General features: G+C 35.1%; 1 protein-coding gene across 10 annotated transcripts in view; it reads left to right on the plus strand.

The window, feature by feature from the left end:
• The window catches only part of NKAIN2 (sodium/potassium transporting ATPase interacting 2), a 1029496-nt gene that overhangs the window by 849854 nt on the left and 156612 nt on the right, over window positions 1–23030 (plus strand). For 9 of the 10 annotated variants that reach the window (XR_005196898.1, XR_001819114.2, XR_005196899.1 and 6 more), the window contains one exon: window positions 2992–3192. The exons of the other annotated variant lie outside the window; for it this stretch is intronic. Coding sequence is in view for 4 of the 9 variants with exons in the window: in XM_037731456.1 (XP_037587384.1) it covers window positions 2992–3192 (201 nt within the window). In the remaining 5 variants the exon portion in view is untranslated. The remainder of the gene's footprint in view (window positions 1–2991; window positions 3193–23030) is intronic. 10 annotated transcript variants of the gene reach the window in all.

Consider the following 23030-nt stretch of genomic DNA (forward strand, 5'->3'; position numbering starts at 1 on the left):
TTATACATATTTTGTATAAAAATATTTATACAGTTGTTAATTCCTCTTAAGATATTAGCATTAGGAAAGAAAAGACTGTCTTTCTTACAGAGATGGTATTCGTCATTTTTTTAGATAATTATACCTGTGTTCCCATTGTGTCTCTGTTATTACCAAGAAGTCAGTCCTGAATTGAGTATCCAAGTGAGGCACTTACTCATGTCTTGGTTTCCTGGCTCACTAGCTATCATCTCCATTCATTTTTAGCTCTTACTCTTTACCTTTGTTTTAATAGTATATACGTGCTTTATTATGACAAGATTCTTTTTTTGGCAGTAGTTAGGATATAAATAATTACTAAATGAATGAGCACTTCTGATCACCACAGCTCTAATGGGCAAAATAGTCCTTACGTCAATTCTTTTTAAAAACTTGTCTCTGCAGCTATGGTGACTAACCGTCCTGGTGTGCTGGGACTAAGAGGCTTCCAAGGACAAGGGACTTCCATTGCAAAATCCATGACAGCACCGGCATAATGGGATAGTTCCCTATCTGAACCACTGCTCTGTCTTATAGCTCATAAGCATATTTTCACTGTCACTGCTTTGGGCTCTAGTCCTGTTTGCAATTATGATTAACCCCAATAAACTCGTGCATAGTCGTTTATTGAATCATCTAGCTTTGTATGGTAAACCAATTTTGCTTCAACAGATGAGGAGCAATAATGCAAATAACCAAGTTCTAAGTCTCAGAAAATCCTCCTTACCGTTGTTTCAAATGAAACCTCAGTTGATGTTGACTTCCTGTGAGAGAGGGAGGTTTACTGAGACCTTGGGCTATGTATGTTAGATATTTGCAGTGATTAGGGAACTGAATTGTGTTTTTGCTAGGCTGTCCAAGTCTGGCTGCCCTCACAGCTTAGTCTCTTATTGGTTGCCCTTTTGAATGCTTTTCTTTTTTCTCTTAGGCCCTGGGAATTTCTCCAGTTTGCTTTGGTAACCAAACCTCAAATTAGTATGACTCTGAGAAAAATAACATAAAAAACATTTCTTTTTCATGATTTCCCCTGCAGGGCTACCCACGGACCTGATTCTTCTGCTACCATCACATAAAATAAATAGCAGATGTCCTACTTTTGTGTTTACTTCCAGATAACAAAAAGTTATCCGAAGTCACTGTAGTTTCCAAGTAGTCTCTGTTTAGATATTAATATGCCGGTATTATAATAAAATATCCAAATTTTATTCAAAATTAAACTTCTTCCTTCCAGTAGGGAAAAGTTGTATGTTCCCTGTTTGACTTCAGCCATTACTAACTAACCCCTTCCCTATCTCACAACTATTATCTGAGATCTCAAGACCCCACCGTGCTTGGAGTATAACAATGGAGAAGAGATAAGGGAGCAGGAGAGATATATAGGTACTACGAGAGCTTGGTGGCTAATGAAATTGAAAAGTGTCTCAAAACAATTCTCTGGGGTTTTCAGAAACCCTGCATTGCATTAAATATCTCACTTGTAGGTACATGATTTAGTTGGTGTCTCTTCCATGCTTACTGTATTACACTCCCTCTCTCATGCCTTAGGAATAGGTGATGGTAAAGATTCAGCCATTTACCACCTACCCACTGGTCTTCTTGGACATCCTTGGGAGAAAGACCATGTTAGCTCTCTCTCATTACAGCCCACATCTGCTACCAAGGATCATTACTTTAGATCCACTACATGTAGCAGTGCACTTTCCTTCCACATACTGCTTAATTTTTGTCTGACCACTTAGCAGGTAGCTCTAGCCACAGGCTCTATTTTGAGATTTATCAGGCCTGAGCCAGATACTAGTTGCTGTGTTTCCTAGATTCCAAAGGATACTTTGAAGCTTTTCTCAATAGACTTGTGAAAAAGACAGATCACCCTAACCCCACCCAACTGCCACCATGGAGATGATGACATTCATAGCACACCTTTCTCCAAAGAAGTCCTACTTGCAATCTCCAAATTCCCTGGCCACAAACAATGATTTAAAACATTATCTATAGGTCTGTCTAGTCCACCAGAACCTCACTTTGGAGGGAGTGCTTGGCACCTATTACCTTGTGGCCGTAACTATCACTGAAACTGACATAGTGCAATTTTTCATAGCTGACCTTTCTTTCTTAGAATTTATCTTCCTTCATGACTTGCCGAATAATAAAATACTTTTAATACATTCCCTTTAGCCGTTCTTTGCCTGAAAGACATTTGCCCATGTGCCATTGATAGCTCCAAGTTGGCATAGGTGATTGCAAGCTCTCTCAGTGCAAACTCTACTTTTATTTCATTTATAGCTGTGTATCACCTAACATGGTGAACTTCATCTAAATAATTTACTTGTTATCTCCACCCTGCAAGAATTTGATATTTCCTAAAGAATATTTACTTCTTAATTCTTAAGAAATATTATGATCAATTTCACAAAAATTGATAAGATTGAAGAGAAACTGATTTGCTGAAATAATAGGAAGGGTGAGAAAGCAAGTAATCTTGTGTTTTCTTAAGTAAAGGTCTTATAAATTCAAGCATTAGTCACAATATTATGTTAAATGTTGCAGAACTGAAGTATAGTTTTAAGATTTAAAATGTGTGAAAAGTAAACATTTGGAGAGAAAAAAATAAAGCGGATTTGGAATAGCATGAACTTCACTTGATAAAAGTTTAAATCATTCCCTCTGTAATATATGCAATTCTTAAAAGGTGTTACAATTAATATAAATTATTAGTAATATAAATCATTAGGAATTTCTCTAATAAAATAATTTCATCTATATTATTATAGTGAGGAAAAACCTTCATAAGTGGGATGAATCCATAGATGCATAATTACTTTAGATGTGTCCTTGCTCTTTGTAAAATACAGTATGGGGTAGGAAAAAAAAAATGCCACATTTCCAAATGGGAAAGTCAAAGAAAGTCAGTCCCAACTAAACTGATTAACATTTATAGAGTAATTCTCATCCTTATAAATTGCCTTCTTGCAGGAAACAGACCTTATCCTGACTTTTAATATTTCAATGCACCGATCTTGGTGGATGGAGAATGGACCAGGATGTACGGTGACGTCAGTGACACCCGCCCCAGACTGGGCTCCAGAAGACCATCGCTACATCACGGTCTCAGGGTGTTTGCTGGAGTACCAGTACATAGAAGTGGCTCATAGTTCCCTGCAGATTGTCCTCGCAGTAAGTGTTGACAGCCAACCACTCCTTCTAGTGCCTCCGGGGTTGTTTTATTTCTGTGCAAACTCAGTGCGTACAAATGGAATCTGTGGGTAAAGTGTGGCCTTTTTTGCTTTTTCCTCATTAATGCGACTTTTAACAGGAAAATCTCAGGTTAAACCAAACCTTCCCCCAGACTTAGCATATTGATTTTCTTCAGCAATTAGTAAATAGTCTTTGTTATCATCAGCATTTTACAGAGGAAATCCAATCAATCAAGATGTGATTACTTGACTTTTGGTAGACTTTTCTAAGGATTCTGAAGGGATGATCAGATATTTTTTCATAACTAACATTCTACAATACTCAAATTTGTAAGATTTCAATAGCTGTTTTCTCTTCTAGCACTTCTTTTGGCTGTTCAGCTAGCCCTGGGATTTCTCTTTTTCATTTGCCCTACCTCCTTCTTCCTTCTTAGATTTCTCCCAGGCAACATCCATCACCTTTCATCTCCCACTTTTTTTCCAGAAAAAAATTAACATTTTCTATAGATTCTACTTCTAAAACATTCATGCCCCCATTTTTCATAGTACTGTGTTGATAAAAAAAAAAAAAAAAACCCTCCTTCTACCAGGAGGCAGTAGGAGTTACAAATAACATATTGTATTGCATATGCCTATGTTATACAAAATATATGATTTAACATTGTATTACTATGACAAAGAGATAAATTAAAACACCCCTTTCTCAAGAAGGAAAACTGCGTAATAATGAAATTTATAAAGTTAAGGCAACTTTCTGATGTATTAATCCATTTATTCATTACAGATCTTAAATGCAGAACTGCATATATTTTTCTTAGATTCTATGCAGATATGCAACTGATGTGCAGAGTCTTAAAGCTGTTAACAACAAATGATGCAAGTAGAACCTGCTTGTTACCTCTTTAGTTAAATATTTTGGAAATGATATTGGCTCACAATTCTTTAATAACAAGAAATAATGGGTTCTGGGTAGAGTGGCATAAAATTCAGAGAAACATAAAATTCTTCTGGAATTTAAGAAAAAAACTATGTGAGCGTGTGGGTGTTTAGATTGTATAACTAATATATCCTTGTTAGATTTTTAATGGGATGTGTGTATTTTGTGTGTGTGTGTGTGTGCGAGTGTGTGTTGTGATAGACTAAGTCAGCTAGTATGCTATGTTAGTAAACACTTCCAAATTCTCTAAATAAAAGCCATAAAGGTTTCTTCTTGTGTGTCAGCAGGAGGCTCCACTGATCAAGGAAACAATTCTAGTGGAGTAGCCAGTATCTCCATCATCATGTTGCTGTGCCAGAGAGTAAAAATAGCTGTGGAGTGTCTACATTGGCACACACACGCTTCTGCTTATGAGGAGAGGCTCATTGTTCACAGTTCATTGCGCTGAATTGGTCACACAGTCCCACCCTATCACAGAATGGCCATGAAAGAGGAAGGGCTCTTTATTTGGAAATCAGCATAAATGATGTCCGGAACATTTGAATTATGTTCCTGGCTAAAGCACTAAGTAATCTCCCTTATATAGGTTCAACCATAGACACTCCTTCCAATTAACAAAATCTTCTATAATAGTTTAAATCTAAAAGCGCTCATTTTGATAATCCAGAAGTAAAAATAAGTTAGATTTGATAGGATGGAAGTAGCCATTTCACTCTTTAAAATCCATTTAAATCAAGTAATCTAATGCGAAAATTACATGAGAAAAGTGAAATATTTCTGTGATTTGGGGTCAGATAAAATATCTTTAAACATGTGTTAAAAAGAGGTTTTAAGCAAACTTTACTGTAGAGCTACTATCTGTAGAACTGCCTATTTTTACTGTACCCACAAAATTGTGGATAACTTCCACCTATGTTTCAAGGATGATGTGAAGATACAGTTTTTGTGCATAGACATTATGACTATTTTAGGAAGTTATTTGAATTAGTTTGTGTGTGTATGTGTGTGTAAACTAGATTCACAGATTTATTAAATGCCACATAAAATGCTGGCACACTGGGATTGGCTGAAAAAAAAATACATTTGGACATGGAGTCATATGTTGAAGCTGACATATACACCCAAAGAAAAAATAATTTTACATAAGTAAAAACCATCTGTAAAAGCAAGGTTGCTAGAGCGCAAAGAAGATGGATGGGTTATCCCAAAGAACAGATGTGACCAATATTTCATGCTACTGGCTCTTGTTTCTCCTGTCTGCATTGCCCCCAGTGGAGTGAAGGAACAGTTTGAGCAAACCATCCTAGAATGTGACATCTTTACCTGTACCTCTTCCACCTGTTCTTTGTTCCAGAGGTGTGCTACTTTTGCAGTGTTGACTGTGGAACACCAGAGTTAGCAACTGCACAGCCAAGCCATTAATTGGAGAAGTTTCAACACATTTTCTACTTTTGAGCTTGCTATTATTTAGCCAGGCTTGGGTTAAATGCATCTGCTATACAGAAAATTTAGCAAATCTGAACTCAAGTTTTATAATGCAAACCAAAAAGGGCTTATCTTTAACAACTTGCACTGCAAACAAAATTTCCTATCTTCATTCTGATCACTGATGTAATGATTAATTGAGGAAATAGTGTCTTGAATCTCTGTTCCTCAGTTTTTGTGTTACCCAGATCATCTCCTTGACAATCAAATGTTGCATTCAGTCAGTCTAGGGGAAACTTCCTGAGTGGTTGTCTCCTTCTGGCATCTAGAGAAACTAAGGTGTCAGGACCTCTGACATTGAAGATGTCACAGTCAAAAATACAACAAGGGTCCCCAGAGTACACGTCAGGTGCAAACAGGCACATTTGGGAGATGTGGTAAACAAAGAATATGGCTCATGCAGTTTAAGGCATAATCTTGGCTTCTTAGATCCATGCAGTTTTGTAAAGTCAGCTGAACTCACTCTTCTCACTGTTTTCATCTGAGTCTTTGAAACTGCCCTCTCTTCCAGGATATCTGGCTTAGATCTGCTTTCATAAACTGCTGCTTTCTCAGCTACTGCTCTTGATTAACTCCAAATCTCTACAGCTCTTTTTCTCCACCCTCATTCAGCCTTTCTTTCACAGATTCCTGAACCCTGGCAAGCCTGTCACTCCGTTGTTCGGTTTTCTGCCAATCAACTCCTGGCTGATTTTGAAATTAGCATTCACAAAGCCCACATTTGCATCACACATATGTAAGATATCTCCCATCTACAGCCAAAGGAAGACAAGTATAATATCCATGTAATTGGGACGAGGGGCTATTAATCACACAGCTTCCAGCCGTGCAGAAAAGACTGCTAGAACACCATAATGATGTGCCAGGTGTGGTATTTCGAGCTTTCTCCTTCTCCAGCCACCCTTTCTTCTAGTTGGTATCAGATAGCACATTCAAAAGGAATTCAGGTGTTCACAGTTTTAATAAAACCAAAAATTTAAAAATCCACATTTTCTAAATAGATAAAATAAATGTATGTGGGGAGAGCCAAGGAGGAGATCAATTGGGGAGATATTATTCATGTTACAAAAAAATTAATCAGATTCATTCAGTGTGTGATTGGAACTGCATGGTTTATAAAATATGTTCACATGAATTAAATCCTCTGACTGGGTCATAGTCTCTGAGGGCAGCAGAATAGGTTAAAAGCTCTTCTTGAGACATTTTAGCTAATAAATAGGGTCAATGAACATGCTCTCATACCAAGGCTGGGAAATAGTCTTCAACCTGAATGCCAGCAGCAGCTGATGGGTAATGGATTCCCGATGTCTAAAAATTCAGAGTTCTTCAGCAGCAAAGGATGCCATGATTGATTAGCTATGTCTGCCACAGGTGAACAGGTGAGGGGAATGAAGAGGGATGTGCCTCACGTTTATTATGTACATATTATACTTTTCTCTCTCTGATAAAAGCAATGAAAAGGGTGTGTGTTTTACAAACGAATGTGCAGAAAGAATAATGTAAGATAAAATATGTATTTCAGTAGCTGATATAATGATGTATATTCAAATATGCTAAAATTCCAAAAATTCATCTGGGTGGGGGCCTTAATTTATCCTTTTTGTAGCCACATCCAGAGAATAAATATTCCTAAATTTAATATGAACTTCAAACAAATTGCTTGTTTTTTTTTTTCCTTTATTTCCTCTACTTTATTTCCTTTACTTCTGACACACTTTAAGTTCATGGCAGGTTGACTATGAATGTTTTCTAGGCAACTGGCAGAAGGTATTAGTTAAAAAAAATGTAAGTAAGCTTTCTGTTTCCCACAGTGTTGGCTTAGAAACAGTGAACAAATGAGCAGGACAGCCATGAAAGGTGTTAGAAAAGGTTCTAATACCTGGTGCATGTTTCATAGCTAAGAATAGTTGAATGTCAATTTCTCCTTCAGTTGTATCTGTTCCCAAAACTCTCTACTTTGCAGAGTGCATGAAATGGTAAAAGTCATTGTTCAACAGATTGTGGAAAAGAAGATGTAGGTAAAATTTGTACATTGGAGTCAATAAAGTCACAAATGACTTTAGTTATTCTATTAATAATTTATGTTTGCCATTTGGCTGGCTAAGACTTACTGAGGGATACGATTAGTGAAGAAATTTTCCAAACATTGAACCTCTTTATCCAGTTGGACTTGAGGTTGTGTTGGGAATGGCACATGTGTATTTCTTCGGATGTAGCTGATGTGTATGGTGTCTGCATAGGATTGGCCTTATTGTGCATTTTGCTGTTTGATGCCTCTGTAAACATTCAATTTTGTTGTTAAGATTTGAATTCTGACTACTATGTCACTTAGGATATTGCCATTCACGTTTTACATTTTAAATCTTAGTTGTGAACTTGTGTGACTTTAAAGGGATGAGTGAGGAATGGTATGTGGCTATATCTAGCCACCCTGCACTCAGAAGTGATGTGATTACCATGGCTATGGAAATATCCTTCATTACATTTATTTGAATTAAAAATTAAAACAGGTTTTTTAAGAAAAAAATTATTTGATTTGAATTGTTTCACAGTAGAAAAATGATTCCATTATGTAAAAATTACAGATTTTGCCATTTTTCATAAACTAAATTAGCCAGATCTCCAGCTTCAGAGTTTGAACAAAAAAATACCCAAAGCACATGATTTCTTAAACTGACAGAAAAATTATGTCAAAAAACATATATTGAAATTAAATAGCATTTTAATATTTCCCATACTGTTATTGTATTCATCAGGTTGAACTAGGTGACTATAGAAGAAAGAACTAGGAATATAATTAATAGTTGTTTATGTCTTGGTAGTATTTTTGGTATACTTTCCGGAAATTGCTGTTGCAAATTGGGCAATTTTCAATCATTTCCTTTGTTTAAAATTGAAGGAAGACCTAATAGATTTGTCAGTTGGTAGACTATTGGAAATAAATTTTGTAATAGATAATTATGTAAATTGTGGCATGGAAAAAGTTGCTGGAGTTGAGTGACATCATTATAATGAAAAGCCTTCAATTCTTCTCTATTTAGCAAACAAGATTTTTCACTGCTTAAACCTTAAAGAGAAAAAACCTAGAAACTGAATCATGCTTAAATCTGTCTCATTCTTTTGCTAATGCGCAGTAGCCCACACTTACAATACTAGCAGCTTGGGAGGCCAAGGCAGGTGGGTCACTTAAGGTCAGGAGTTCAGAACCAGCCTGGCCAACATGGTGAAACCCCATCTCTACTAAAAATACAAAAATTAGCTGGGCATGGTGGCACATGCTTGTAATGCCAGCTACTCAGGAGGCTGAGGCTGAGACAGGAGAAATGCTTAAACCTGGGAGGCAGAGGTTGCTGTGAGCCAAGATCATTCCATTCATTGCACTCCAGCATAGGTGACAGAGCAAGACTCCATCTCAAAAAAAAAAAGAAAATAAATAAATTCATTTCAAATAAAATTTTATTTTATACCTAGTAGTTTTAATCAATATTTATAATAAACAGTATTGTTTTGATTAATTTTATAAAACAATAATTGGGTTGATATCTCAAACAAGAATAAATTTTTAATACTTCATGCCTTATGGACATGGGAAAAATCAAATTTAAGTTTATACATATTTAATTTAATATATACACAAATTTATACATATACATACACATTTTCTGCAGAGAAGTTGTGATAGAATGATCAATATAAAACTTTCAAGTTAAAAAACATTAGCACAATGTTCTATGGAAGCAGTAGAGTGGAGTTCAAAAAGCAAAGGAATTACATAAAATGTATGATCTTTAAACAAGAATTTGTACCTGTATCTTTAAATGAAAGAAGATGAATTTCAGATCATAGTGATATTCAAACTTCATTAAAAGAATAATATAGAGGTCTCTTTAGCATCTATTAATATTGATCATGTGCCAAAATAAACAGACCTTTTGCTGCCAATTACTCCAGTCCATACTACTCAAAGAGATCTATAGATTCAATGCAATCTCTACTAAAATCTTAATGTCATTTTTACAGAAATAGAAAAAATAATCCCAAAATTCATATGGAACCACAAAACACCCTGAATAATCAAAACAATCTTGTGAAATAACAAAGCTGGAAGTATCACACTTCCTGATTTCAAAATATTTTAAAAACTGCGGTAATTGAAACAGTATGGTATCGCATAAAGATAAACATATAGACCAAAGGAACAGAATAGATTCCAGAAATAAACCCACATAAAATGGTCAGCTGATCTTCAACAAGGTTGGCATTTAAAGTAATGTTTAAAAATATCAAGCATCAATTCCAAATGTACATAGTTTTCAAGTATCTAATTCTTTCCAAATATATGAGAGCAGAAGTGGGCAGTACAGTAAGTCAGTAATTCTCTACACTGACTGAGAATAGAAATTTCCCATTCAGTTTTTTAAAGGATTACCATAATATGACCTACTCATGGAAGTTTTCTTTTCTTAGGCTTGAGGCAGGGCCTACATGGTACACTTGTCAAATTTTTCACCAGAAATATTAGTGCCTTCCCTTTCTCTTCACTACTGATTCTTCTACGTCCTAAATTATCAGAAACACATGGTATCTAGTCAGGGAAGATGATTCTCTAATGCCAGAATGGCATCACAGCTCTGATTGCTCCATCAACTCCTTTTCCAGCCCCGAGAGTCATTTACCTTCTAGGACTGTGGAGTCAGGCCTTTCATATAACTAGCCTTTTATCAAATAATGAATCTGTACATCTATATTGTGCTTACTGTATTTCTCAGTAAATCGTGAGTTAGTATAGATCTGGAGTTAAAAACTATCTCTTCAGATTCCTAGTCCAGTATCGAAGGCTCTACAACAGTTTTCTTCTTTGGAAAAAACTGCTTTTTACTTGTAATAGAAAATGGACAGAATGACTATACCTGGGCTTCTTTCCCAGTTCCCATGATGGTTCAACAGCGTTGTTACTTGGCTTCAATTATTATACCTACTATTCCAACTCTAGTTCTCCTGGGAATTCAGAAACACAGACCTGCTTGTCAAAACATAGTAATCTAGTAAACAAAATAAAAGTATTTTTCTGTAACATCAGAATAGTTTATACAAATATTCGCAAAAATATGAGAAAAAGAACCAAATATCAATGTAAATAGAGTGTTTTCCCTATGGCAACGTTACTGAAATAAGAGAATGAATGTGTAAACAAATAGGAAAAGGACATTTCTTGGCACAGTATGCAATCTAAATAAGCAAAGACCTACAAACTAATTTCAGAACGTTGACTGGATCTATCCCGGAATAAGTAAGAAATATTATTATTATTGAATTGTAACAAGTAAGTTATTGCTACTTCTGAAATGGGCACAAGTTTAACTTTCCAATCTATTCTCTATTCCTCCAAATAATAATAAATTTATTTGAATATTACCCCCTTCAGAGCTCAACACCTTGATTATAATGTCAATAAAGTTTCGGTTAAAATAAACACTAAACGGTTATCATGTTCTAAATTTTCTTTCACTTTATTACTGAAAAGTGCACCTGTAAATTGGTGAGTGGTTCTGTGAGCCCATGAACTAGCAATGTGCAAGAACTTAAACAGCCTCTAAAGTCAGATTAAGTTTAAGATTTTTTTTTTTTTTTGCTTTTAATATTCTCGGGTATTCCCTATTTGCAAATTTAGAAATATAAGGTAAAATATTCACAGGCTGGGATTAACAGTCCTTAAATCTTACACTCAGTTGTATAATAAACTATTTTGTAATTATGAGCTAAATGAGATAGTGTTTAAGAAATTGCCTTGAAAACAATAAAGGTAATATTATTTATTTTCTCTTTAGTTCAGTTTCTTCCACTGCACATTGAGAATACTATTACCTTTTCAGGCCAACTCACAGTGCTATACAGAAACGAACTAAATCCTGCTAAGTTTACTTACTCCCCAGGTAGAACTGTGATTCTTAAAGCTAGTGTAATAATATTTAGTGTAGATCACCACTACCCTACACAGGAGCAAATTTTATCCCATATCAACTATTATTATCAGGATGCAATACCTTTTTCTATATATACTTGTTTGAAGCACTTGCTTACTTTCTAATTATATCATATTCTATGGAAATGTTTGGAAACATCAAGGAACAAAAATACCAATACATTTAAGATAGTAGTAAGGATTTTATGTTCCAAAAAAAATCACCAATAACTGTGCTTTCTTAGTAATGTGAGATTTAAAAGTTGAAATTCTTGCATAGAGCAATAAACAATGTATGATCTGATTTTATATTCGATTTTATAAACTTAAAATTATTTCAGGAAGAAATAAGTGAAGTATATTAAATTATAAATTATTTCAGAAATAAGTAAATATATGAAGATATATTAAAATACAGCATTTTTTGAAAAACATTACAAGTTGTTGGCCTTGAATGAAAGGTCATTGTCCTGCCAGGCGTGGTGGCTCACACCTGTAATCACAGCACTTTGGGAGGCCGAGATGGGTGGATCACCTGAGGTCGGGAGTTCAAGACCAGTCTGACCAACACAGAGAAACCCCATGTCTACTAAAAATACAAAAAATTGGCTGGATGTGGTGGTGCATGCCTGTAATCCCAGCTACTCAGGAGGCTGAAGCAGGAGAATCTCTTGAACCCAAAAGGCAGAGGTTGTGATGACCCGAAATCATGCCATTGCACTCCAAGCTGGGCAATAAGAGCAAAACTCTGCTTCAAGAAAAGGAAAAAAAAACAAAGTTAGCATCCTTCTTCCTAATACTGTATATAATATTACTGTCTTTTAGGATATCTTTCCTGTCGTCATCAATTATTATGATACAAAGGTTTTTAAAATATATCTTAATGGCAATGTCCTCTTCATGGGAACCTAAACATGGTGATAGAAAAATAATAGTAGGACATGTTAGTGTTTTCAAATAAGTGGAAGAAATTCTTAAAGGAAGGATATAAATATGATTTATAATGACAGCTGAAACTTGAGGGATAATTCATTATCTAGTATGTTATACTTGCGGGAAAAATAATTAAAAATATGGGCAAACACACTTAAGCTAAGTAGTTTTTACTCAGTAAAAGAAGAGCCATTGGTGGCATTCCTTCCGTACCTTTTGCTTTCACCAATCTTATAACTAGGATTGAAAACTCTCCTTTTATCAGCTCACACATTCTTCTATACAGCAAGATACCTGATTCCTAGTTCTTATTATTCTCTTGCGTTTTCCTCTGTTCATGGCATTGTGGCTGCTTCTGTCCTAACTGCCATTTGTTTCTCTCTGACACTTGTCCTGACTGTCATTCATTTTGTCAAACTCCTATCAAGCAATGGCCCTGAGAGTCAAGACCACAAGTTTATATATATATATATATATATATATATATATACTACTTGTAATCTCCTAACTTAATTCATAATATTACACTTTATTATACTCAAGGAGATGGTTATTTTTCACATAATTATTTTGGTTAGTGCTAATTGAAAATATGGCTCTAGAATCATGGACTGAAGTAGTGTCCTGTCTTCAAGGATGTTTTGAGTTTCTTTATCTCCTCTTATATCCTGAAATTTATGAGTTGTTCCATTCTCCTTTATTGATTTCCAATACCTCTACCTCTTATTTTTGATTAGCTTATCATCAACAATTTGATAAATATAGACTGTTCCTTTTTCCTCTCATGACTCAGTGTGTTCTAGCAGTTCATCTTCACTTTCTCTGCCCCCTGTTCCATAACTTAATTGATTTCTTTGTCAGAGAATAATAGTAGGTTCTAATTTACTTTTTTAATGTCTTGGTTTTTCAACTCATACACATTCTAATTTCATGCCATCCTCTTAGTTTAATACCGCGTTTAGTTTGATTTAGTCCTACCATACCATATGTTAGCATAACAACAACTCTTCCTGAAATTACACTGTGAGGTACAGAAATCTTCCATGTCAGTGATTCAATAATTGTTCATGTATTTCTTTTCAGCAATATACTCTTTTCACAAACAGAAATGTCTGTGTTGCTTATAATTTAAAAATGAGAGGCAAGTTGTCAAAGAAAGTTTGATAATTAAAACATAGTAAAGAAGTCACCAAAATAGATGACAAAATGTGTTTGGTCACATCTTCATTGTCCTTTAATTGTGACTCTGGGATCTGAATTGATATGATATAACCATGTCGTGCCCACATTTTCTTTGGTTCAAACTTATGGTCTTAAAAGCTCCAAAGTTGCTGTGATAATTTAACTGGGATTTGGAAGACCCACATCCCAGCAGTAGTATGGATTTTTAACTGGGATCTGGAAGACCCACATCCCGGCAGTAGTATGGATTTTTAACTGGGATCTGGAAGACCCACATCCCGGCAGTAGTATGGATTTTTAACTGGGATCTGGAAGACCCACACCCCGGCAGTAGTATGGATTTTTCTTCTGGGCAATATATTGTGTCTATATGATAGGATACACATGACAGCTTATCTCCAGGGTAGTATGTGGAGTAATAGATTATAGTTGCTGTCTTGGAATACAGGCAGGAACTTCATCAGGGTCTGGATTTAGGGTAACCAATGGCATTGTATTCCCCCATACTCTTTAACTGCTTGGAGTTAGAAACAGGTTTACATTCCTTCATTTACTCATTAAATATTCACTGAATGCCTCTGCCCCACGTCGGTATAAAGTGCCAAATATACAGGGTCAAAGTCTTTGCTGTCATGCAACTTAAATTCTTGTGAGGAGAGGCAAGTGAATATATATAGTATGTCCAGTAGGGTAGCTGTTCTGTTGATGAATAAAGTAGGATAAGGTAAAAGAGAGCCATCAGAGAATGGCCAGGGAAGGCTACTCTGGATAGGTGACTTTTGAGCTAAGATCTGACTGCAGTGAGGACTGATCCATGTGGATATTTGGGAAAGGAGCATTATAGGTAGGAGGACATTCAGAGTAGGGACCTCTAGTCAGGCGGGCATGTCTGGAGCTCTGACCAGGTAGGTATAGCCGAGTATGCAGTCAATAAATGCATATTACTATTCTTAAAAGGAAGCTAGCTTACATATCTTTTTCTTCTTCCCTTTGACTTCTTAAATTCTCCTCTTTTGTTAAAAGATTCCCCGCATTTTTCAGAATCTAGTCATTCTCTCCACCTCCATTTCTCACATTTGAACTGGTATTACATTTATTTTTCAACTTTTTCTCTTTTTTATTCTTTTTCTTTTTCCTTTTTTTTTTTTAAATTGTACTTTAGGTTCTAGGGTACGTGTGCAGATCTTGCAGGATTGTTGCATAGGTACATACATGACAAGGTGGTTTGCTGTCTCCATCCCCCTGTCACCTGTATCTAGCATTTCTCCCCATGTTATCCCTCCCACTCTCTCCACCCACCACTGTCCTTCCCCTACCCCCCCACCACAACAGACCCCAGTGTGTGATCCTCCCCTTCTTGTGTCCATGTGTTCTCATTGTTCAACAGCCACCTATGAGTTAGAACATGCAGTGTTTGATTTTCTGTTCTTGTGTCAATTTGCTGAGAATGGTGGTTTCCAGAGTCATCCATGTCCCTGCAAAGGCTACGAACTCATTGTTTTTTATGGCTGCATAGTATTACAAAGTTGTATATGTGACACATTTTCCTTGTCCAGTCTATCATTGATGAGCATTTGGGTTGGTTCCAAGTCTTTGCTATTGTAAACAGTGCCTCAGTGAACATACATGTGCATGTGGCTTTATAATAGAATGATTTATAATTCTTTGGGTATATATCCAGTAATGGGATTGCTGGGTCAAGTGGAATTTCTGTTTCTAGGTCCTTGAGGATTCACCTCAGTGTCTTCCACAATGGTTAAACTAATTTACACTCCCACCAACAGTGTAAAAGTGTTCCTATTTCTCTGCATCCTTTCCAGTATCTGTTGTCTCCAGGCTTTTTGATGATCGCCATTCTAACTGGCGTGAGATGGTATCTCAATGTGGTTTTGATCTGCATTTCTCAAATGACCAGTAATGATGAGCATTTTTTCATATGTTTGTTGGCTGCATAAATGTTTTCTTTTGAAAAGTGTCTGTTCATATCCTTCTCCCACTTTTGGATGGGTTTGTTTTATTCTTGTAAATCTGTTTTAGTTCTTTGTAGATTCTGGATATTAGCCCTTTGTCAGATGGCTAGATAGCAGAAACGTTTTCCCATTCTGTTGGTTGCTGGTCACTCTAATGATTGTTTCTTTTGCTGTACAAAAACTCTGGAGTTTAATTAGATCCAATTTGTCTATTTTGGCTTTTGTTGCCAATGCTTTTGGTGTTTTAGTTATGAAGTCCTTGCCTATGCCTATGTCCTGAATGGTACTGCCTAGGTTGTCTTCTAGGGTTTTTATGGTGTTAGGTCTTATGTTTAAGTCTTTAATCCATCTGGAGTTAACTTTACTTTAAGGTGTCAGGAAGGGGTCCAGTTTCAGTTTTCTGCACATGGCTAGCCAGTTTTCCCAACACCATTTATTGAACAGGGAATCCTTTCACCATCTTCCAATTATCTGTTTTATTCTGCCTGATAAGCCTGACAAGCCCGACATTGAACTTACTACTCCCCCTCTCAAATCTTCCCCTTTCTGTCCTCCTCTCTATCACTGTCAGGATTAATATCATCATCCCCATATCTGAAGGTTGGAATCATGCTGTCATCTTCACTCTGTTTTCTATCTCCTCCCATGTAGGTTGGTGCAAAAGTAATCCCGGTTTTGCCATTTAAAAGTAATGGCAAAAACCACAATTATTTTTCCACCAATCTCAAGATAATCCAAATGCATTACTATGTCACTAAATCTTAGGGAAATGTCAGTTACTTGATTGCTAGAAGCCAATATTTTTGTTTCTAGAAAATCACTGTTTTTATTCATTCATTTGATTATAAAATCTATTATCCAGAATCTTGTTGATTTTAAGTAGCATTTTTATGGTAAGCCACACCTTGCCAAAGATTGATTGACATGACTCATTATCATCACTCTTTCCTCTGTACAGATTAGTTCATATAAATATTGAAATTTTCAAGAGTGTTCTTAGAGATTCATTCAATGAGAAAAGTATAGAATAATATTAATAAAATATGATTTTGTATAGCATTATTTTAAACATAGTTTATAGAACATCTTCACATATACATTATTGCAATGAGTTCAACAGCACTGTAAAGTGAGATTAAATCTGAATACCATGAGAGTGTGTCTGGGAAAATTATTTGATCATTTAAGTTATTAATTAAGAATCGCTGAAAGTGCTGTTAAGTATATCTGCAAGAACATTTACCTGAGATTAATCTTTTCTTTTGCTTTCTGTGTGTGTGTGTGTGTGCGTGTGTGTGTGTGTGTGTGCGTGTGTGTGTGTGTGTGTGTATTGCATAATAGATATTTTTCTTTTATATCCCATATGCTTACAGATGTTAATCTCCAGAGAAGAACAATGATTCTCCCAAGAAAGGCAGTTTGTTGCCTGGCTTTGTTTCACTGACACTCAGTTGGAAGCTCTGATGATAAATGATCTGCCCATCAGCTTTGCTTCACGAATCCAAAGAAAATGGAACTTATCAGAAGCTGAGCCTCAAGTACTACCTGTGCCTGTTATTTGGGCCTTTTCACGCTAGGTTTAGCAGAGGCCTTAGTCTTTCATCATTTGGTTCACCAATAGCAAGAGAAGGGAGCAGTTGCACTTTTAGGTACCACTCTGCAGATTGCTATATTGCAAAATAAACAAACAATATATTTTTAGGGCACCACCTGCAGCAAGCAGCTGTACCAAACAGAGCAGAACCACGAAGGATGTGATTTGTTTCATTTAACATGAAGCCTTAAGGTTTGAGAAGAGAGGGAGGAGAAAGTTCTGTGTATACAACCCACACATCACAATTTAAACTGAAGCTGATTTTCTCCTTTTTTTAGATTGGAATTGAGGTATCATTATATCTCTCCTCCTTTCCCACCCCGCAACCTCTGGTTGAAAACAATTCTATTATTGAGGTTATAAAGTTAACTGAGGAAATTATTTTTCTCTTCCAGTAAACTTCCTTTTCCATTCAAGGGCAATTTTCTCTCATAGCAAACTATACTTAAATGCCAACATCTGCTATATCTAAGCTGTATATAAAATGATGTCTGGCATTTACATGATGCCAATGACATGGTGAGAGAAACTCATACACTTGGCTTACACAGGATTTTCTTCTCATCTATAGCTTTCATCTATTTCTGTCCTTCCTTAGGATCTGTCTTCCTATCTAAATGTGCCACATACGTTCAAAATACTCTGAAAGCTTAACTTTTAGCTCTTATTCTGATCAACAGTCTGCTTTTGCCTTAACCCATTTCTTTCCAGGTATAAAAGCTTTATAGTGCATCATGATAAAAATTTCACCATCCATGCATTGTCTGAGTATATAGAAGCTGATGCAAGGGATATTTTAGGTACTTGGTTTTTTTTTTTCTTAGATTTAAAAAATCTCTTCATTTTCTTAATGGCTATTGATTCTGGCCTCACAAACCAAAGTCACCATTTCATTTTCAGTTCTAGGTGAGCTGGGATAAATATAATTAAATTATAGATGACTCTGGAGGCAATCCAGTTAGTTACAGATTGAGGTCATTCTAAGTACAGAATGGGGCAGTTAGCTTTAATATTAGATCGGCCACCAAGAACTATACAAAAGTTTGAATTTTTTTTCTCCTGTCTGTGAGCCCATTTAAAAAAAAAGAGAGAGAGAAGAAGCTGTTCTAAATATTTATGAAGTAAACTAGAATGTCATTCTTAAGTCTTCCACCACTTACTAGTTTCTTAGTCTGGGGAGAAAATTACATTTCACAGTACTTTCAGATATTGCTCTAGGACTCAGAGAACTGAGATGAAAGAATTACAAGTCTGCAAGGATGTCTCCAAATAACAGAGGAAATCAAACCTTGTGAGCCAGAAAGCTAAGTTGCCTCCACTGTCATCATGAAGAAGATGATTTGTAAGAATATTGGGCATGAAATAAATTCTTGCCAAAGTTGTCTACAGGAGTGTCCAATGTGGGAACTGTTGCCATCTCTTTCACCCTTCTAACATTAAAAAGATCTTACTGGGAAAAAGCTCTCAGACTGGATTTTGCTAAATTGTGTCTGCTTCTGAATTTTTGTCCATCAGTCAAGTCTCTATGACTATTGGACAGTGCTTTTAACTCTGTGTAGTCGAAACTTTGAAAGGTAAGGGAAATATCTTTTATTCCAAAGAACAAAAGAGGAACTTTAGTCAGAGCATCTTTATGTTCCATAAAAAGAAAAGTGTGTTAGATTGATCTTCCATGAGTATTTATAGTATACCAAATATTCTTCAGGGCTTTCTGGAAAAAGAAGTAAGCCTTTGATGATGAGGCTAAGTGTGGAATAAGAAAAGGAGTAGATATAACTGAATATTAAATAATAAGCTTAAAAAATGTCTTGACAAAGAAGAAGATTCAACATCTCAGATTATTGAAGCTGTATATAAAAGGTACAGAGACAAAAGTTAGGCATCTTCTCTAAGCTTCAGTTTTCTCATCTGTAATAAGCATAACAATACTACTTATTTCATAGGGTATTTTTAATTGTTGTCAAAAACACATGACATGAAATCCACCCTCTCAACAAAGTTTGAAATGTCAAAGACGCGGCTGCCTACTATATGCACAGTGTTGTACAGCAGATCTCTTAAACTTTACATCTTGCATGGCTGAAAATGTATACCCATTGAATAGCAACTCCTTATTTTCTCCCTTCCCCCAGCTTCTGGCAACCACCATCCTACTCCCTGCTTCTATGAGTCTGATTACTTTAGATAACTCATATCTGAGGAATCATGTAGTATCTGTCCTTCTGTGATGGGCTTATTTCATTAAGCATGATATCCTCTAATTTCATCTCTATTGTTGCATATAATAGGATGTTCTTTTTAATGCTGAAAAACATTCCATGGTATATATATACCACATTTTCTTTATCCATTCACCTGTCAGCAGATATTTAGGTTGATTTCATATCTCGCCTATTGTGAAAAGTGCTGCAGTAAACATGGGGATGCAGATGTTCCTTCAAGATGCAATTTTCAGTCCTTTGGCTAAATATCCAAAAGTGGAATTGTTGAATGATATGGTCGTTCTACTTTTAATTTTTTGAGAACTGTATTCTGTTATACCATTTTACATTCCAAGCATCAGTACACAGGGGTTCCGGTTTCTCCACATCCTTGCCAACACTTGTTATTTTCTGTTTGGTTGTTGTTTAATAATGGCCATCTTAACAAGTATGAGGCGATATCTCACTGTGGTTTTGATTTGTATTTCTGTGATGATTCGTGATGTGAACTCTTTTCATATACCTATTGGCTAGTTGAGTGTCTTTTTTGAAGAAATATCTACTAAAGTTTTTGCCCATTTTTTAATAAGGTTATTTTTTCCACTATTATGTTGTAGAGGTTTCTCATGTATTTTATATGAGATATTAACCCATTATCTAATATATGGTTTACTAATATTTTCCACCATTTTCTAGATTGCCTTTTTACTCTGTTGATTATTTCCTTTGCTGTGTAGAACCTTCTATTTTAAAGCCTAACTTGTCCATTTTGTGTGGTTGCTTGTGCTTTTGATTTCATATCAAAGAAATCATTACCAAAACCAATTCTGTGAAGTTTTCTACCTACGTATCTTCTAGGAGTTTTAGAGCTTCTTCAGTCTTTATTCCATTTTTATTTGGTTTTTGTTATGTTATGTTAGTTCAGGTTCTTTCTTTTGCATGTGGATATTTACTTTTCTTAAAATCATTTGTTGAGGAGACTATCCTTTCACCATTGTGTAGTCTTGAAAACCTTGTCAAAAATCATTTGACTTTATATGCCTTATTTTGGCTTTTTGGGGCTCTCTACTCTGTTTCATTAGTTGATATGTGTCTGTCTTTATGCCAGAACCATATGTTTTGATTATTGTAGCTTTGTAATATGTTTCAAAGTCAGGAAGTGTGAGCCTTCTATTTGTTTTCATTTATCAAGATTGTTTTGGCTATTGGAGGGTTTTTGTGGTTTCATATGACTATTAGAATATTTTTTCTATTTCTACAAAAAAAAAGCCATTGTGTTTTGATAGGGATTTCATTGAATTTGTAGATTTTTCAGTACTATTAACATTTTTAACAAAAGTTTTTCCAATTCATGAACAAAAATGTCTTTCCATTTGTTTATGTCTTTGATTACTTTTAGCAATACTTTATAGTTTTCAGTGTATAAGTCTTTGATATCCTTGGTTAAGTTTATTCTTAAGTATTTTATTCCTCTAGGTGAGATTATAAGTGGTGTTTTCTTAATTTCTCTTTCAGATTATTTGTTGTTAATGTATAGAAATAAAACTGATTTTATGTTGGTTTAATATCCTGCCATGTTTGTGAATTTGTTTCTAGGTTCTAACAGGTTTTTGTGAGACGTTTAGTGTTTGATACAGATTATGTCAGATATTATTATTCTTCTTTTCTGATGTGGAGGCCTTTTATTTCTTTCTCTTGTCTAACATATCTTGGTGAGGACTTCCAGTAAAATGTTGAATAAAAGTGGCAAGAGTGGGCATCCTTGCCTTGTCCCTGATCTTAGAGAAAAAACTTTCCGTTTTTCACCAGTAAGCATGAGGTTAGCTGTGAGTGAGCTTTTCATATATGGTCCTTGTTATAGTGGCATAATTTTCTTCTATTCATAGTTTGTTGAATGTTTTTATCATTAAACAGGGGTGAATTTTGTCAAATGCCTTTTTCTGCACCATTAAGCTGATCTTAAGATTTTAAAATTCCTTCATTCTGTTAATGTGGTATGTTACATTAATTGATTTTTGTGTGTTGGACCAACTTTACAGCCTAGGGATACATTCTACTTGATTGTAGCATATGGTCCTGTTAAGATGTTGTTAAGCTGAGTTTGCTAGTATTTGCTGAAGATGTTTGCATATATGTTCATCAGGTATACTGACCTATAGTTTTCTTTCTTGTAGTATCTTTTTGTGGGTTTGGTATCAGGACAATGTTCACCGTATAAAATGAGTTTAGGAGTGTTCCCTCTTCTTTAATTTTTTGAAAAAGTTTGAGAAGCATTGACATGAATAGTTTCTTAAATTTTTGGTAGAATTAATCAGTGAAATTGTTTGTTCTTGGACTTTTATTTGTTCAGAGTTTTTAAATTACTAATTCTTCTCCTTACCAGTTATTGTTCATTTCAGATTTTCTATTTCTTGATGATTAAGTCTTGGTAGATTGTATGTTTTCAGAAATCATTTATGTATTTTAAGTTACCTAGTTTGTTGCTATATACTTATTCATAGTAGTCTCTTATAATCCTTTGTATTTCTGTCACATTCATTGTAATATCTCCTTTTTCAATTCTGATTTTATTTGAGTCTTCTCTCCCTTTTTTTTTTATTCTAAGTAAAGGTTTGTTGATATTGTTGATCTTTTCAAAAAACAATTATTAGGGTTTTTTTTTCCCCCATTCTCGATTTTATTTAATATTTATTATTTCCATCCTTCTGCTCACTTTGGGCTTATTTTGTCCTTCTTTTTCTGGTTCTTTGAGTTGCAAACTTACATTGTTTGTTTGATATCTTCCTTCTTTTTTAATATATGCATTTACCACTGTCAACTGCTTTCTTCAGAATGCTTTACCTGCGTCTCATAAGTGTTGATATATTTTGTTTTTATTTTTGTTTCTAATTTCTAATTTCCCTTTTTATTTCTTCTTTGTCCCATTTGTTGTTTTGAGAATGAATTGCTTAAATTCCACTTATTTGTGAATTCTCCTATGTTTCTTCTGCTATTGATTTCTAGTTTCATTCCACTGTGGCCAGAAAAGATTTTTGATATGATTTCAATCATCTTAATTTGTGAAGACTTTTTTTGTGACATAACATGTGATTCATTTAGAGAATGTTCCGTGTGTGCTTGAGAAGAATGTATATTCTGCTGCTGTTGGATGGAATGTTCTATGTATTTCTTTTAGCTCAATTTTGTCTTTATTGTTGTTATAGTCTTCTGTTTTCTTATTGACTTTCTATCTGGGTGTTCTATCCATTACTGAACATGGAGTATTGAAATCTCCTACTATCATTTAATTGCTGTTTACTTCTCCCTTCAGTTCTCTCGGTAACTGCTTCATATATTTGAGTGCTCTGATGTTGGATGCATAAATATTTATTTATTTATTTATTTTTCCCCATTTATTTATTTTATTGCATTTTAGGTTTTGGGGTACATGTGAAGAACATGCAATATTGTTGCATAGGAACACACGTGGCAGTGTGATTTGCTGCCTTCCTCCCCATCACCTACATCTGGCATTTCTCCCCTTGCTATCTCTCCCCAGCTTCCCACCCCCCACC

The sequence above is a fragment of the Cebus imitator genome, unplaced genomic scaffold (genome assembly GCF_001604975.1).
Source record: "Cebus imitator isolate Cc_AM_T3 unplaced genomic scaffold, Cebus_imitator-1.0 Scaffold400, whole genome shotgun sequence".
Classification (NCBI taxonomy): Eukaryota; Metazoa; Chordata; class Mammalia; order Primates; family Cebidae; genus Cebus; species Cebus imitator.